This window comes from Polypterus senegalus, chromosome 17 (genome assembly GCF_016835505.1).
Source record: "Polypterus senegalus isolate Bchr_013 chromosome 17, ASM1683550v1, whole genome shotgun sequence".
NCBI lineage: Eukaryota > Metazoa > Chordata > Cladistia > Polypteriformes > Polypteridae > Polypterus > Polypterus senegalus.
Genome location: NC_053170.1, coordinates 91,220,079 through 91,235,221, shown reverse-complemented (window position 1 = coordinate 91,235,221; position 15,143 = coordinate 91,220,079). Strand labels below are relative to the sequence as shown.

The 15,143-nt window shown below is 40.3% G+C and overlaps 1 protein-coding gene across 1 annotated transcript in view; it reads left to right on the top strand.

Moving 5' to 3' along the window:
- Positions 1-3,204: 3,204 nt before the first annotated feature.
- The window catches only part of si:ch73-366l1.5 (FILIA-N KH-like domain-containing protein), a 40,704-nt gene continuing 28,765 nt past the window's right edge, over positions 3,205-15,143 (top strand). Inside the window, exons 1-2 of the mRNA XM_039740411.1 lie at positions 3,205-3,616; positions 13,257-13,317. Of these exons, the coding sequence (XP_039596345.1) occupies positions 3,374-3,616; positions 13,257-13,317 (304 nt within the window). The 5' untranslated portion in view covers positions 3,205-3,373. The remainder of the gene's footprint in view (positions 3,617-13,256; positions 13,318-15,143) is intronic.

Genomic DNA, 15,143 nt, shown 5'->3' with positions numbered 1-15,143 from the left:
TGCCAGTTGTACTTCCATGCAGAAACAAACTGAAAGAAATGGCTGTGCATTCACATCCTCTGGGAAGGCAAGACTCTCTGTGGTCTCTGGGGAAATGTTAGAATGGTCAGGATGGCACAGGAAATGCCAAGAGATGCATTACAGAGTTCTCTCTTTCTGGTGGGCAGCAGTATACGGTTGTGTTCGTGTCCCGGCAGTCAACAGAAATAGGAAAGCACAAGCAGCTTGAATCTTCCCAGGCGTTCAGAATGACTGCAGTGTAACGGTTGTGGTGTTCTCCTTCTTGCTGGTTATTTGAAGGGTCTGCCTTTACCATTTGCAGACTGTTTGGGATTTCCTGTTATTTTTCTCTCTCACATTTTTACCTTTATTTGTCTGACTCTGCTGAAGCACTGAGGTAGCCTCCTGTATTGAGCCATATCTGTTTTCAAGAAAATGTCCTTCAATAAAGTTAATTTGTCAATGATGTGTATGCTGTGTTAATTGTATTCTGGATGCTGTTTTTCTAAATTTATTTCAGATTACAAATGAAACGGCAATGAATTTATTAGATGTAATCCGGATGCTGCCTGTGCAGTGGCCACGGTCCCAGATCCTTATTTATTTATGTGGCCAAGCCTGCAAAATTCCACATGACTGCCTGATTTGTGGACCAAGATGCCCTTACTGGTTCACATTTTCAGAGCAGCTCTGTGAATTTCTTCTCTGGTTCTTCTCTACCCTCAGTTCACAGAGCAAAGGGTGCAGATCCATTGCAGGCCAGACTGGGGACAGTTCAGAAGCCACATGAAAATAATGGAATTGAACACTTGTGAAAGTACAAATGACTTGGGCAGCCTGAAAAGAAGATGCAAAATGGAAGAGTGCATTCAAAAGTCACCATTTTCGGGTTTTGAAAACGCCTGGGGCAATGTGGTCGAAAGGCAAAAGTTGAAAACTAATGTCTGTGGTTTGTTACGCCTTTTTTTTAATAGTGTGGATGGGGACAAAATCACTGCATGAGTTGCGTAACGTGACATGGCCTTAGACTGGACGACTTTTGGGGTGTGGGAGGATAACTATAGGGTGGTCCAGATTTAATTATGCAATTTTCATTACGCTATAACTTATTAAGTTTATTACATAGACAATCACCCGAAAAATCCCGGACCATTGAGAAGTGTGCGAACTGACAACATGAAGAATCGTCTTCGCGCCGAACTGGAATGGTCCGCGCATAAATCTAAGTCATCCAGACGATCTGGATCTGCATAATTAGATCTGGACCACCATGTAGAGCACCAGAGGGGAAAAAAAACCCAAACGGACCCATTTCAGTAAATGATATGAACTGATTCGTGGAGCTCTACGTGAGTTCTAAAGCGCGTGCATGGACATTGTGTGGTCGTTTTGTTGACTCTGGTAGATGTTTAAAGCGCATGCGCTGGAGCTGCCTCGGTCACGAGTCTCTACGTATTTGATTCCTGAACAAATCACCACTTGAGAACCAGTCGTGATTCTCGTTAATTTTCTTCATAAATGAATCATTACGAGTTGCACTGTTCTCATTCACTTGTGATTCAGTAACGAATAATTTTATTTGCATTCTTCTTCATCTTCTTTCGGCTGCTCCCGTTAGGGGTTGCCACAGCGGATCATCCAAAATTGTTGTCCGCTTCTTAGATGTGTACAGGTATAGGAATATAGCATATCATTTAATGTATATTTATAATATATATTTACACACGTATATATCAAGATAATCTCTGAATTATTAAATTATATATTTGTGATGTGACCAGTGGGTCGCCAGACTTCCCATACACGTTAGATTATAAATTAATCAAAGGAAACGGTTAACATGAATGGGTAGTGAATCGGAAAGCCCATCACTAACGGGATAGACGGTGCATACCTCACCGAGATATACACTGACTTCAGGTCTCAAAAGTCGCTCTATAATGACCGATTCCAATGCTGATGCCGTGAACGCTTTGCAAAAACTTTACGCACCGTTATGTAAAATTCTTAACAACGTACCTGTGAAGTGCGCTCACGGGTAGGAGAGCCGAGATGACCAAATGTGTTCCTAATGTACATTTAAGAAATTACCTTCGAGTCCGTTTAAGGTTGAGGAAAGGACCCGTGGCCTAATTAAGATTTTTAGAGGCCCTGAGCACTTAAAAGATTTTGGTGCCCCCCCATATATAGGAGGTGCAGTCACTCTCAGTGGACGATTGAACGAGACATCCGACGTGACCAAGACAAGAACGATCAAGGGAGTCTCGGTAGATCGTGTGACAGCTTCCAGATTCTAATAATGTATTCCCAAGATTAATACATCTTTAACTTATATAGAATAAAACATAATAGTGTGCTTTTTTCATTTAATGGGGCCTCTTTTTGTGGGGTGGAGCTACATCATTTGCAGTTTTGCACCATATGGTCCACGGAGAATCCGGTGTTCTGACGTTTTGTCCTACTTTGTCGAAGTATCCTACCGTATATGTTACACCCATCCGTTTATTGTAACATTAAACTTATAACGTTATACCATGTCATCATTTAACATGTTGTATTTAGAAGTCGTCTATCAAATTTATGGAAATGTTAACATAGATTTCACAAGACGGTCATTACTTGTGCATGGATACAATGGCCTGTACAAGATTAAAAGTCACACATGCAAAATATACAACTTATAAATTGTTGACAGTAAATACCTATGCAGTAAACTGTAATAAATGCATTAATGTAGTAAGGCTAAGAAAAGCATACATATTACTGAAATACAGTGTTGGTAAGCTTCGATAAAAGTTGCGTAATTTTGGTCTGCGCATGCGTAGTATCAGTGAGTAGATCATTTCGATGGGTAGGATGTTTCGTTAGAACACCGGCAATAGAATATTTCTTTGGTGCCCCCCTTCTCTCGATGCCCTAAGCACGTGCATATTTTGCTTAACGGTTAATGCAGCCCTGGAAGGATAGAATCGTGAATTAAGAATAAGTGAAAGACAGTGTGCCCATCCCGGGCAGGGCTGACCCATGGCGTGGAGGAACACCGTGGTTTGTGGATGGGAACGAAAAACCTGGAAAAAGGGTTTTCTGGATGAAAGGGGCGTTTGTTTTCTTTTTTTTTTGTATTAGTAATCCACGCCCCAAAGTAAAATGATCCCCTATTGGGCAATCAGTCCAGCCTACCTGGTTTCGCAGGGGAAGGAAGGGGCTTTGTATGGGACGAGAGGATAACTAAGCTGCCTTAACGGGATTAGTCCTTAGCTCCTGGCAGTTCTGTCCGTTAGGTACCGAACTCTGCAGTTTGACAGGAAGTGACGCACTTGTTGTGACGGTTTAGCGCCTCTGCAGGGCGAAAACGAGCAGTCCGTTACAGACCATGGACGGCATACTGGACAGCTTCGAGTTTGCAGCGCCCGCGGTCTTCTTTACAATCGTAGCTCTCCTGCTTGCTGCTCTTATCTGGAAAAGATGGGAATCGCTGGCGTCGGTAACTGTGGAAGGAGCAGGAACTGGAGTAGACAAAGCAGAGCCCACCGGCGAGGAGAAACCAGGAGTGATGGAGGAGCACGAGGATGCGACTTCTAGGGACGACGCCGCGCCCAGCACCGCGGAAGACAAGGTAGGCCTTACCTCAGGTGTCTGGTCTCGACCCTCCGTCGCTTTACCTTCCCCCTTGTCTGATGTGTTCAATTGTCTTTAATGATTACCTTTGACGTTACGTTCGTGGAGCTTTAGTAGCCCACTGTCCATTTATTAAATCACTTTGTGTCGCTGCGCTCTAAGGTTGAGAACGTCCCGGCAGCATTGAGCTGTGAATGAGGAGCACGACTTGATGGCGGGACTCGTACAGTTAAAGCAGCACCCTTATTTCGGAAGTAAAAGGAAACGGCGGTTTCTATTCATTAATAGCTGGATAGGGTAAGACATTCTGTTTAGGCTGCCATCTTTCCTAAACAAAAATAAGGAACGCCTCATGGCAGTGGTTCCCAAACTCAGTCCTGGGGACCCAGTGTGACTGCAAGTTTATGTCTCAGCCAGATTCTCAATCGATGATAGCAATCGATAACAACTCGTCTCATTTAATTAGCTGGTCATTTTCACTCGTCTGTTATTCTGCATTCAGAAAAAAACACAACAGTATGCTTTTTACGTTTATAAGAAATTTAGAAATGCTTGTATTGTTCTAAAACTATAAATGCATAACCGTTTCCAATTTTCCCCATTTCCTGTGTAGTTTGCTCCCATCATTTATCCCTAATAGTGAAAATTAACAGCCAGCACAGCAGACACCCAGGATGATGAAAGCAGCAGCGACTTCAGTGTCAGACCCACTAAATAGTAAATAATCAATTAAATAACCAGAACACCTAGAAAAGCAGAAAGAAAATTAGGTTGAAAATCCTGTTAACGACTTAAACTACATATTCCCCATATAACTGCTTATTACATTTTAATAAAAATCTACCAAAATTAATTTGTAATTTCTACATTGACTCCAAAGCACACAAACTGGGAAATAATGACTCACTTAATTAGGCTAAGAGTCCAATGAAAAATGGAAGTTTGTTGGAACAAAAACCTGCAGCCAGAGTGGGTCCCCAGGACCGAGTTTGGGAACCACTGTTGTAGGGCATAGTTTCTTAAACCATGGGTCACGTGTTGTCTGATTTTTATTTTATCTTTTATTTTTTTTTTTTTTGAGTTGAGCAGAGTCATGAATCACAGTAGTACTTGGTGGTAAAGGGTCGCAGACAGTTTAAGTCACGGATGTCCATCTCCGGTCCTGGAGGGCCACAGTGGCTGCAGGTTTTCATTCTAGCCCTTTTCCTAATTGCCCTGTTTTCACTGCTAATTAACTTAATTTCTTCTTCATTTTAATAGCCCTATTTTTAAGGATTGAGTCCTCTGAATGTATTCCTTTCTTTTATTAAATGTCAGCCAAACAGAAATGAGACACAGATGACCAGCTAAACTGGGATTTCAAACTCCAACAAATCTTTTAATGAGAAGCCAATTCTTGCTGTTAATTAAACCCGTTATTTAATTCCACAGCTTGTTGCTGCTCTCGTTCTGCTACAGCAGACATTTCCAAAACTGTTGATTTTTTTCTGTTTTTTCTAAGAACATCGTCAATGTTTTAGTGACCTCGGAGATCAACCTTACTGAGACCTCCATCTTTCTTTATTTCAGTGTTTCTCAAATTCGGTCCTGGGGACCCCCTGTGGCTGCAGGTTTTTGTTCCAACCAGATTCCTAATCAGTGACAACACCTTATAGCACTGATCTCATTTAATTAGCTGGTAGTTTTTTTTCTTTTATTCGACATTCAGAAAAGCATAGCAGCATGATTTTTACATTTATAAATATTTCTGCTTTTACTATAGATTTAAATGCTTAATTTTCTTTTGTTGATTTCATTATACTTTGCCCTTTCTCTGTGCAGTTTTTCCCCCTTCATTGTATCTTAATAATGACAACTTAAAACGAGCAGATCTTGACACCCAGGCAAACAACACGGAATAATCAAAGGCTGCAATGACTTTAGCATCAAACCCACTAATTAGTAAATACTGGATTAATTAAACAATTAGAACACCTTGAAAAGTAGGATGAAAATACTGTTAAAAAGAAGAAAACTACATTATTCCTATATAATTGCTTGGTACATTTTAATATATGTATATTTTTTAAGCAAATTTAGTTTTCTAATTAATATATTGTTCCCTAAACACAGAACTTGGGAAATATCAGTTCACTTAATTAGCCCAGGAGTTCAATTAAAAACAGAAGCTGGTTGGAACAAAAACCTGCAGCGACAGGGGGTCCCCAGGACCGAATTTGAGAAACACTGCTTTATTTTAAGATATTGTGTGATGGGCACAGGTGAGCTGGTCATGTGGTGGCTTATTTTGGGTCTCATTATCGTTTGGCTGCTAATTATGGAAAAAGAAAAAAAACAACTAAGGGGCCCGAGTCAAGTCAACAGAAGTTTGTTAGCAGCCAAAACTGGTCACTAATTAAGAAGATGGTTAGAATGAAAACCTGCGGCCATCCAGGACCAGAGTTGGACACCCCGTGGTTTAAGCAAACGTTATTGCCCTGCTATGACATGCGTTGGCGATCCTCCTAAGACCAGGGGTTCTCAACGTCGGTCCTGGGGACCCCCTGTCGCTGCAGGTTTTTGCTCCAACCAGCTTCTGTTTTTAATTGAACTGGGCTAATTGAGTGAACTGATATTTCTCAAATTTTGTTTTTAAGGAACAATATATTAATTAGAAAACTAAGTTTGCTAAAAAATATATATGTATTAAAATGTACCAAGCAGTTATGAGAATAATGTATTTTTTTCTTTTTAACAGTATTTTCATCTTGATTTTCATTCTACTTTTCTAGGTGTTCTAATTGTTGAATTAATCCATTATTTACTAATTAGTGGGTCAGACTCTAAAGTAGTTGCAGCCTTTGATTATTTAGTGTTGTTTGCCTGGGTGTCTGCTCTGCTCGTTTTAAATTGTCATTATTAAGATACAATAAAGGGGAAAAACTGCACAGAGAAAGGGCAACTTAGAATGAAATCATCAAAAGAGAGGTAAGCATTTAAATCAATAGCGAAAGCAGAAATATTTATAAATGTCTTATAAATGTAAAAATCATGCTGCTATGCTTTTCTGAATGTCGAATAAAAGAAAAAAAAATACCAGCTAATTAAATGAGATCAGTGCTATAAGGTGTTGTCACTGATTAGGATGCTGGTTGGAACAAAAACCTGCAGCCACAGGGGGTCTCCAGGACCGACGTTGAGAACCCCTGTACTAAGAATGGGGCGTTTCAAACTCAATCCTGGGGACCCCCTGTGGCTGCAGGTTTTTGTTCCAACCAGTTTGTTTTTAATTGGGCACCTGGGCTAATTGACTGATGTGTTATTTCCTAGATTCTGTGTTTTGGGAACAATATAGAAATTAGGAAACTAGATAGATTGATAGATATGAAAGGCACTATACGATAGATACTTTATTAATCCCAAGGGGAAATTCACATAATCCAGCAGCAGTATACTGATACAAAAAACTAAGTTTGGTTAAAAAAATAAAATCTACTAAGCAGTTTGGGGGAATAATGCTTTTTTTATTTAACAATATTTTCATCTTGATTTCATTCTAGTTTTCCAGTTTAATTAATCTGTTATTTACTAATTAGTGTCTGACTTTCACAATTCAGTGTTCTTTGCCATCGTGTCTGCTCTGCTAGTTTTTTAATTTACATTATTAAGATGCAATAACAGGCTCAAGCTGCACAGAGAAAGGGCAAAATATAATGAAATCAACCAAAGAGTTAAGCATTACAATTTAGAGCAAAAATAGAAATATTTCTAAATGTCTTATAAACTTAAAATCATGCTGCTGTGCTTTTCTGAATCTCTATATATAATCTTCATTTGGGTCTTGATCTTTGTTTGTCCGCGAATGAATTAGAAGAAGAAGCACTAGATGGCAGTAGAGAGACAGCTAAAACATAGGCATTGCATTAAGAATCTCCTCCAGGCTTATACTACTGAAGACTGTAGTACTCCAGTCACACCTCAAAACACAGACATTCAAACTAAACAAATTGTTGTGCTTTAATTTAACTAATCTTTATATATCTTCATTTAGATCTTGATCTTTGTTTGTCCATGAATTCCACGCATGCGTAGACCACCTTCCAGTTTAGTACATTGTTGTACCACGGATGTCAACAATGTGCGGGAATAACGAAAGGGGTGGTGGGCAGTGTTACGCTGGTTAGCTCCTGAGGCCTGGTTAGAGAATGAGATTGCCGAAGATAAAAGGTACGTGCCTACGTAACATGTGAATGAAAGAAAGACAGTGGGTAAAAATGAATGACAACGTAACAGCACGGTCTGGAAATGATTATTGTTACGTTGTAGCCGGCGAGTGCTGCGTGTCTCACAGTTGTACTGTGGCTTGCTCACATGTCAGTGAAGTGATCCCTTTTTATGCTTTAAAGAGCCTGGATACCTATGTGTCCCTCTTTTATAACCATTGCTCCGTGTATATTGCCTTACTCTTTGGATTGCCACAAAGCAACCTTCGAGATTAGAGAAAGGTTGAGAAGACATCGTGAGAGGAAACGACAGCGTTGTGAAAACGAGACGGACTGTGAACAGACAGAAGCATAAATGCTCCTACACCACCACATAATTACGATTCGGACAGTGATTCCGAGTAGGCCATTCCTATCCAATCAATGTCCAAGGGTTTTCTTTTGTAATTTTTTTTCCTTTATAAAAAATCATAATGCTGTGCGACGAAGGGCCCAGTTCACGACTGCCTGCCGCGTTTAAACAGGGAGCCCTTCACAGACAACTTTAACACGCGCAACTTAGTTGGGCACACATGACTAGTGTAGAATAAGAGAACGGGGAAAAAAAAACACCAGCTAATTAAATGAGATTAGTGTTATCAGTTGTTGGCACGGATTATAAATCTGGCTGGAACAAAAACTTGCATCCACAGTGGGTCCCCAGGGCCGAGCTTGAAAACTCCTGTCCTAGGAGGATCCCCTAACCCAGGGGTCCTCAATCACGGTTCTGGAGGGCCGCAGTGGCTTCAGGTTTTTGCTTCAATCTAGCTGCTTAATAAGAAGCACTTATTGCTCAAGTGACACTTCTGCTTCACCTTAGTTGTCTCACTCGTTAAGATTTTGAATCCTTATTGCTCATTTTAGTCTTAAACGACTGTATTCTTGGTTTTTAATTGATTCTGATCCTCTTTAATAAACTCCTGTGTGCGTCCAGGTGTCCGTGTGTGTCTTCTGGTGAAGTGCGCATGTGCGCGCCACGCATCGCACCGTGCCCTGCCAATGTGCACGACACCGTGGACGCACACACACTGGAAGCTGGGCACACAGTGAATGGCCTAGCCAGTGCCGCGCATGATAAGATATAAAGGACACCATTGCTGGGGAGAGTGCTGATTGGATAGTCGCGGCTGCACACATAAAATCCGTTGCTGGGGAGACGCCACACATACAATAATCGGCTGCACGCTGGCACAGATTAAAATAGTTGCTGGGGAACTAAACAGTACTTGCTGGGGAGACGCCACGGGCACGGTTATCAGCTACACGCCACTCATTACATCAGGTGCTGGGGACACTCTGCTGATTGCCCACCGTTGTGACAGAAAATTAAAGTCATATTATGGACATCAAAGCCAGTATTGCTGTCAGAGAAAATTACAGGCATTTTACGGAAATACAAACCAGTATTACTGCGAGAGAAAATTAATGACACACAATACAGTGACGCATATTACAGCCACATACAAGCCAGTATTACTGTAAGAGAAAATATTACGGACGTATCTACTAACAACATGCCACCCAAAAAAAAAATGACACGTCAAGTAGGACAAAAAACACGGACAATCAAATCCTATATAAGCAACATCTCCTGGAAGAACGGTCAGCTCAACAAGTAAGCCTCAACAAAAGAAAGGCTGAAAGACAAAGAAAAATACGAGCAAATGGATCGATTGAAGAAAAAGAAAATGGCCGTCAGAAAAACGCTAAAAGAGAAAGACCTTAGAAAAGCTTGGCATTTACTTTCCAGAACCAACATTCAGCCACAGTCAGTTATATGTTGCATTATCAAGAGTTAGAAGTTTTCCAGATGTTGTTGTCAAGATTCCTGAACAAGGCAAACTGTTGCTACACTCGGACAGAATATTTACAAGAAATGTTGTCTATAATGAAATTTCATGAGGTAAAAAAATGTACCTAAATATCGTGTCTTACAGATCGTTATAAAGTTTTACACTAAGGCAATATTAATTATACTTACTGTATTGTCATATACGTTTCTATTTTATTTTTATTATTTTACTTTAGGCTTCTTGCAAAAATATTTTTGACAAAAAATAAAAATTATGACAAGAAACAGAACGAGGTCAAGGCCCCTTGCCATTTAATATAGACCGGTCTTCCTAATGTTTATGCACTACTGTTCTAGCGCCCGTTAATTTAACAGGCTTAATGTCTAGTTTAGCAATAAGATGCAGTTGACAAAAGAGAGCAGCATTTCTCCATTTAGCTTGTTACCATTTACACCCGTGTGTATTTATTGTGCACTATTGGGTTTAATTAAATACTTGGAAGAAAAGTGAAGGACTGAGAATTACTCCTCCATTTTAGCCTTCAGATCATTTTGGATAATATCCTTAGAAAGGGGAAGAAAATCGAGGATATGAGAATGAGCTGACATAGCAGAGTTAAAGCCTAGCAAGCCATGAAATTGAATTATTGGTAAGAATTGCTTTCTAATTAAGCAACCGGGTTAGGACAAAAACCTGCAGGTTTTCATTCTAACCCTTTTCCTAATCAGTAACCAGTTTTCACTGCTGATTAACTTCTTTTCCATTCATTTTAATAGCCCTGTTTTTAAGGATTAAGTCCCCTGAATTTATTCCTTTCTTCATTAAATGTCAGCCAAACAGAAATGAGATGTGAAACAAGCCAACCAATTTCACTCCAACCAATCTCTTAATGAGAAGGTGATTCTTGCTGTTAATTACATTCGTTATTTAATTCCATGACTTGTTTTTGCTCTCATTCTGCCACAGCAGACTTCCCAAACTGTTGATTTTTCTGTTTTTTCTAAGAACACTGTCAAGATGTTTTGGTGACCGGAGAGATCACACTTACCAAGACCATCACTTTTCTTTATTTTAAGATATTGTGTGATGGGCACAGGTTAGCTGGTCATGTGGCGCCTCGTTTTGTGCCTCATTATTATTTTGACTGCTAATTAAGGAAAAAGAGACAAACAAGGGGCCTGAGTCAAGTCGATTTTAAAATGAAAGCAAAAGAAGTTAATTAGCAGCAAAAACTGGTCACTAATGAAGATGGTTAGAATGAAAACCTGCAGCCACTGCGGCCCTCCAGGACTGGAGTTTGACACCTGTGCTCTAAGACAAGGAAAATCTCCAAAAGAAAAAATGGAAGAAACCCTGGGAAATGCAGCTCAAAGAGAGACCCCTTTCCAGGTAGGATGGGCATGCAAGGTGAGACAATACACGGAACAGAACACAAGTAATCCTCAATACAATATAATAATAGCAAAATAAAATTATTACAAGTACAGAGTAGAATTTAACAGTAGATGATATCCCATGATAGGATTCGGATTTGTTCAGACAATGCAAAAAGGCACCTATAGACTCCCAGTCTATGAGCAACGGACTTCTCTGGTCAGTTAAAACCAAGACTGAACTCTTATGGCCTCAATTTTAAGCATCTTGTCTGTAGGACACCAAGCACCGCTCATCACCTGAGCAATCCTATTCCAATCGTGAAGCGTCGTCACTCTGCGGGGTTGTTTTTCAGCGGCAGGCACTGGAAACACCAGACAGGATGCAGAGAAAGCTGAACAAATCAAAATCCAGAGCTATCCTGTATGAAAACCTGCTCCTGAGTGCACCTTCCAACAAGACAATGACAGCACAGGAGTGGCTTAGGGACAACCACGGGTTTGTCTTTGGGTTCTCCAGTATGGCGTTATTTCAGTGCCACTATTCTGAGCACACGTAAAAAAATATTGAGCACACGTAAAAAAAGATTGCAAGTGTTGCATTTTGAGGAGAAATTTATTTTGAGCGTACAAAAGCTGAATTTGAGTGAACAAAATTCATTGCTGCGTGCAAAAAATGTATTTCAGTGTTTGCACTTATCCATATACACACACACACAATAGCACCCCCTCTCGCTCAGTTTTTTCATTTGCGCTTGCTCGCAATGTGTTGCTTGCGCTTTCAACATTCTCTGCTGCGAGCGCTCAACTCTCTGTACACCGTTATAAGTGTGCCACAAAACCAACCAATCACAGACTTGGTTTCAAAAATTCTGATTGGCTCTTACGGTCTCCAATCAGCTCGCTAGCTGCTGCATTCCGGAAACAGTCAGTTGGCATGGTTGTATAATGCAACTACATTATACTACACCAACGATAGTCTTAACAAATAATATATTTTAAAATAAAATAATTAAAGATATTATCCAAATTGGGGTTTAATTGAGTTTAGCTGGATTTAGCTACATTTGGACTGTTTCCGAATGCAGCAGCTAGCGAGCTGATTGGAGACCGTAAGAGCCAATCAGAATTTTTGAAACCAAGTCTGTGATTGGTTGGTTTTGTGGCACACTTATAACGGTGTACAGAGAGTTGAGCGCTCGCAGCAGAGAATGTTGAAAGCGCAAGCAACATTGCGAGCAAGCGCAAATGAAAAAACTGAGCGAGAGGGGGTGCTATTGTGTGTGTGTGTGTGTGTGTGTGTATATGGATAAGTGCAAACACTGAAATACATTTTTTGCACGCAGCAATGAATTTTGTTCACTCAAATTCAGCTTTTGTACGCTCAAAATAAATTTCTCCTCAAAATGCAACACTTGCACTTGCAATATTTTTTTACGTGCGCTCAGAATAGTGGCACTGAAATAACGCCATACTCCAGCCAGTGCCTGGACTTGAACATCTCTGGACACACCTAAGATATCTGTCTGCTAACAGAGCTTGAGAGGAATGGCAGAAAATCCCCAAATCCAGGTGTTGTGAAGCTTGACACCTCAAAGGCTGGAAACGCTGCCCAGTGGGTCTTCAACTAAGCACTGAGGCAAGGCTCTGAATACTTTTGTCAATCTGGTATTTCATGCTTTTATTTTTTTTAATAGGTTTGCAAATATTATTTGAAAGCCTCGCTTTCGCTCCCTCATTCTGCTATTTTGTCACTTGATGAGAGGAAAAAATGAATTTAAAATGATTTTGGCACAGGTTTATAACATATGTGTAAAGAAGTTAAGGGGTCTAAATACTTTCTGATGGCAGTGTGCGCATCACTTTTGAGAAAGTCAAATGAACAAATAGGATGGGCGTAATAAAATCAGAAGCAGAGGGATACAATTGGTCTGCTACACAGCGGATGGGCACCCTTGTAGCCTAGTGGTTCACGTGCGCTGCTTGCTGGTCCTTCATTGTATGTGTAGTCGGGCCGAGGCATGCTGCTCGTGTGGGAATTTGTGTATTAAAAGGGACTTTGCATTGAGAAATTAACTTTTAACAGTGTCTGAATGATGAGACCAAATCCTAGTGACATCCTATTGTGGTTGTGACAGGTGTTATATAATTCAAATTCCTGTTTTTATATTTGCCTGCTGAATGCTAGAAATTTTTCCACTTTTTAAAATGTCTGCTTTTATTTTATTCAGGGAGGAGAAGGCGACAATTTGGATGTGGAGATTTCTGGAAGTTTTGCTGAAGCGGAGCCTGGTGCGTAAGCCTCGCGCACAACAAATTCGTCAGTGAAGTGTGACTGTCTGTTAATCAGTAGGCTAGATGGACGTCGCGTCAATTACATGCCGTTTATTTGGAGGAGCAGGAGGATCGCATGCCATGTGATCTTGGATTCATGGGTAACTTGGTAAGGTGATCACTTGGTGCCATCAGAATGCCTAATAGATTGAAATTTGTTTAAAAAAAAAAAAAGAGAGAGCACACTGGAAATTTAGTGTTTATGGCAGCAGAGTAGGCGGACGTTCAGCATTCCAAATGTGCCTCATTCATCATCAGTAGTGTGAAGTGTGACTGCTTGATGCACATTGCTCATCCCTTGCTCCTCCAAGCTGTGCCTGATACTCTGTTAAGGAGCCCCTCAGTGGTTAATGGTAGTTTGTCTTTGTCTCCGTGGTGATAACTCCCACTACACTCTTAAATATCGTTTTTTAATTTCCGCTTACTGGGTTGTGTGATTCCTTATGGAACCTTTGCTTGTCTAAGAAGCATTTCTTTCTGAATTGTTCTTTGTACAGGACATGTGTTCTGTGGGCTTTGTAACGGTCCCTAATATTAATATTTTTAATGCCTAGTTAGGCTACCTAACGGGACGCGAGAACCTGAACGGAGCCACGCTGTTGTATACGTCAAGAGCTCTTTTAACATCATGAAGCCATTGAAGTTTCACAAACGTGTTCTCCGTTTATGGCGATTTTATGGAAATTGTTATAGATCTAAATACAGTAAAGGAAAGTTATTTCTGGAACCGCTGTGTGGACGGCTCTTTTTGAGAGCCAAAAACGGTTCCCCAGCTTATCTCTCTATTACAAACGGAAATCCTGGGGACGAGACTTTCTCGGAGATAATTTCAATTCCCGCGAGAGAGAATTTCAGGTCCCGCGAGACGAGACTTTGACAACCACGCCCACGGTCCAATCACTTCTCAATCGTGTGAATGCTATTGTCAGACAGAATTACTGCACTCTCAGCTCCAAGCAGGGTCGGAAATAAAAGCCAAAGAGTAGAAGACAAAGTAGAACGTTGTAAAGAAGTTCAGAAACGACGGCGCGATACACGTGCAGAGCAGGCTAGAGACGATGAAAGTACTAAAATTCAAAAGTCTTGAAAAACTGATAGTAAAGATCGCATTAGCGCTAACAAACGGAAATTATTACTTGGTGAAATAATGGAACAGCGAAAAGAGATTGAATATATGCACATAGGTGATATGGTAGAAGTGTGAAGATATTTTCCGGCTTTGAAGTTTAAGTCGGAGACTTGTAGATCGTCTAATTCGTGTTGCCATCAGGGAAAAGCAGTGTTTCTTCCCAATGAAGAGGCCTATCCACGAGAATTTGGTGAAAGTGAAATCCACATACGTGAGCGGCAGAGATGCAAAGTGACTAGCGTGTAGCGCAGGCCTAGGGGTTGGAGAGCAAAGCGAGCAGGGGGCGAAGGCTCCTAGTTTAATACTAGTAGCCCTTTTTTTTTTTTTTATAGATAAAATACGCCTCACTTTAGAACACCATTTCGTATGGCAAATTCATACACACTATGATTGTAAAGAAATAACTTTGATTAAAAAAAATACTGATCTTCTCCTTTATCTTGAAATACATATAAATTTTGTACACATCAGAATTAATTGTAATAACCCAAATAGCACAAAGCAAACTTAAAATTAAATGACAAGCAATGCAAGACTTTCAAGTAACATCCTGGATGCTATCCATGTAAAGCACATTTGTCACATTATTACTGTAAATATTCCAGCAATTTCGTTATTAGCACAAGAAAACTACACTCTTGAGGAAAAGGAAATG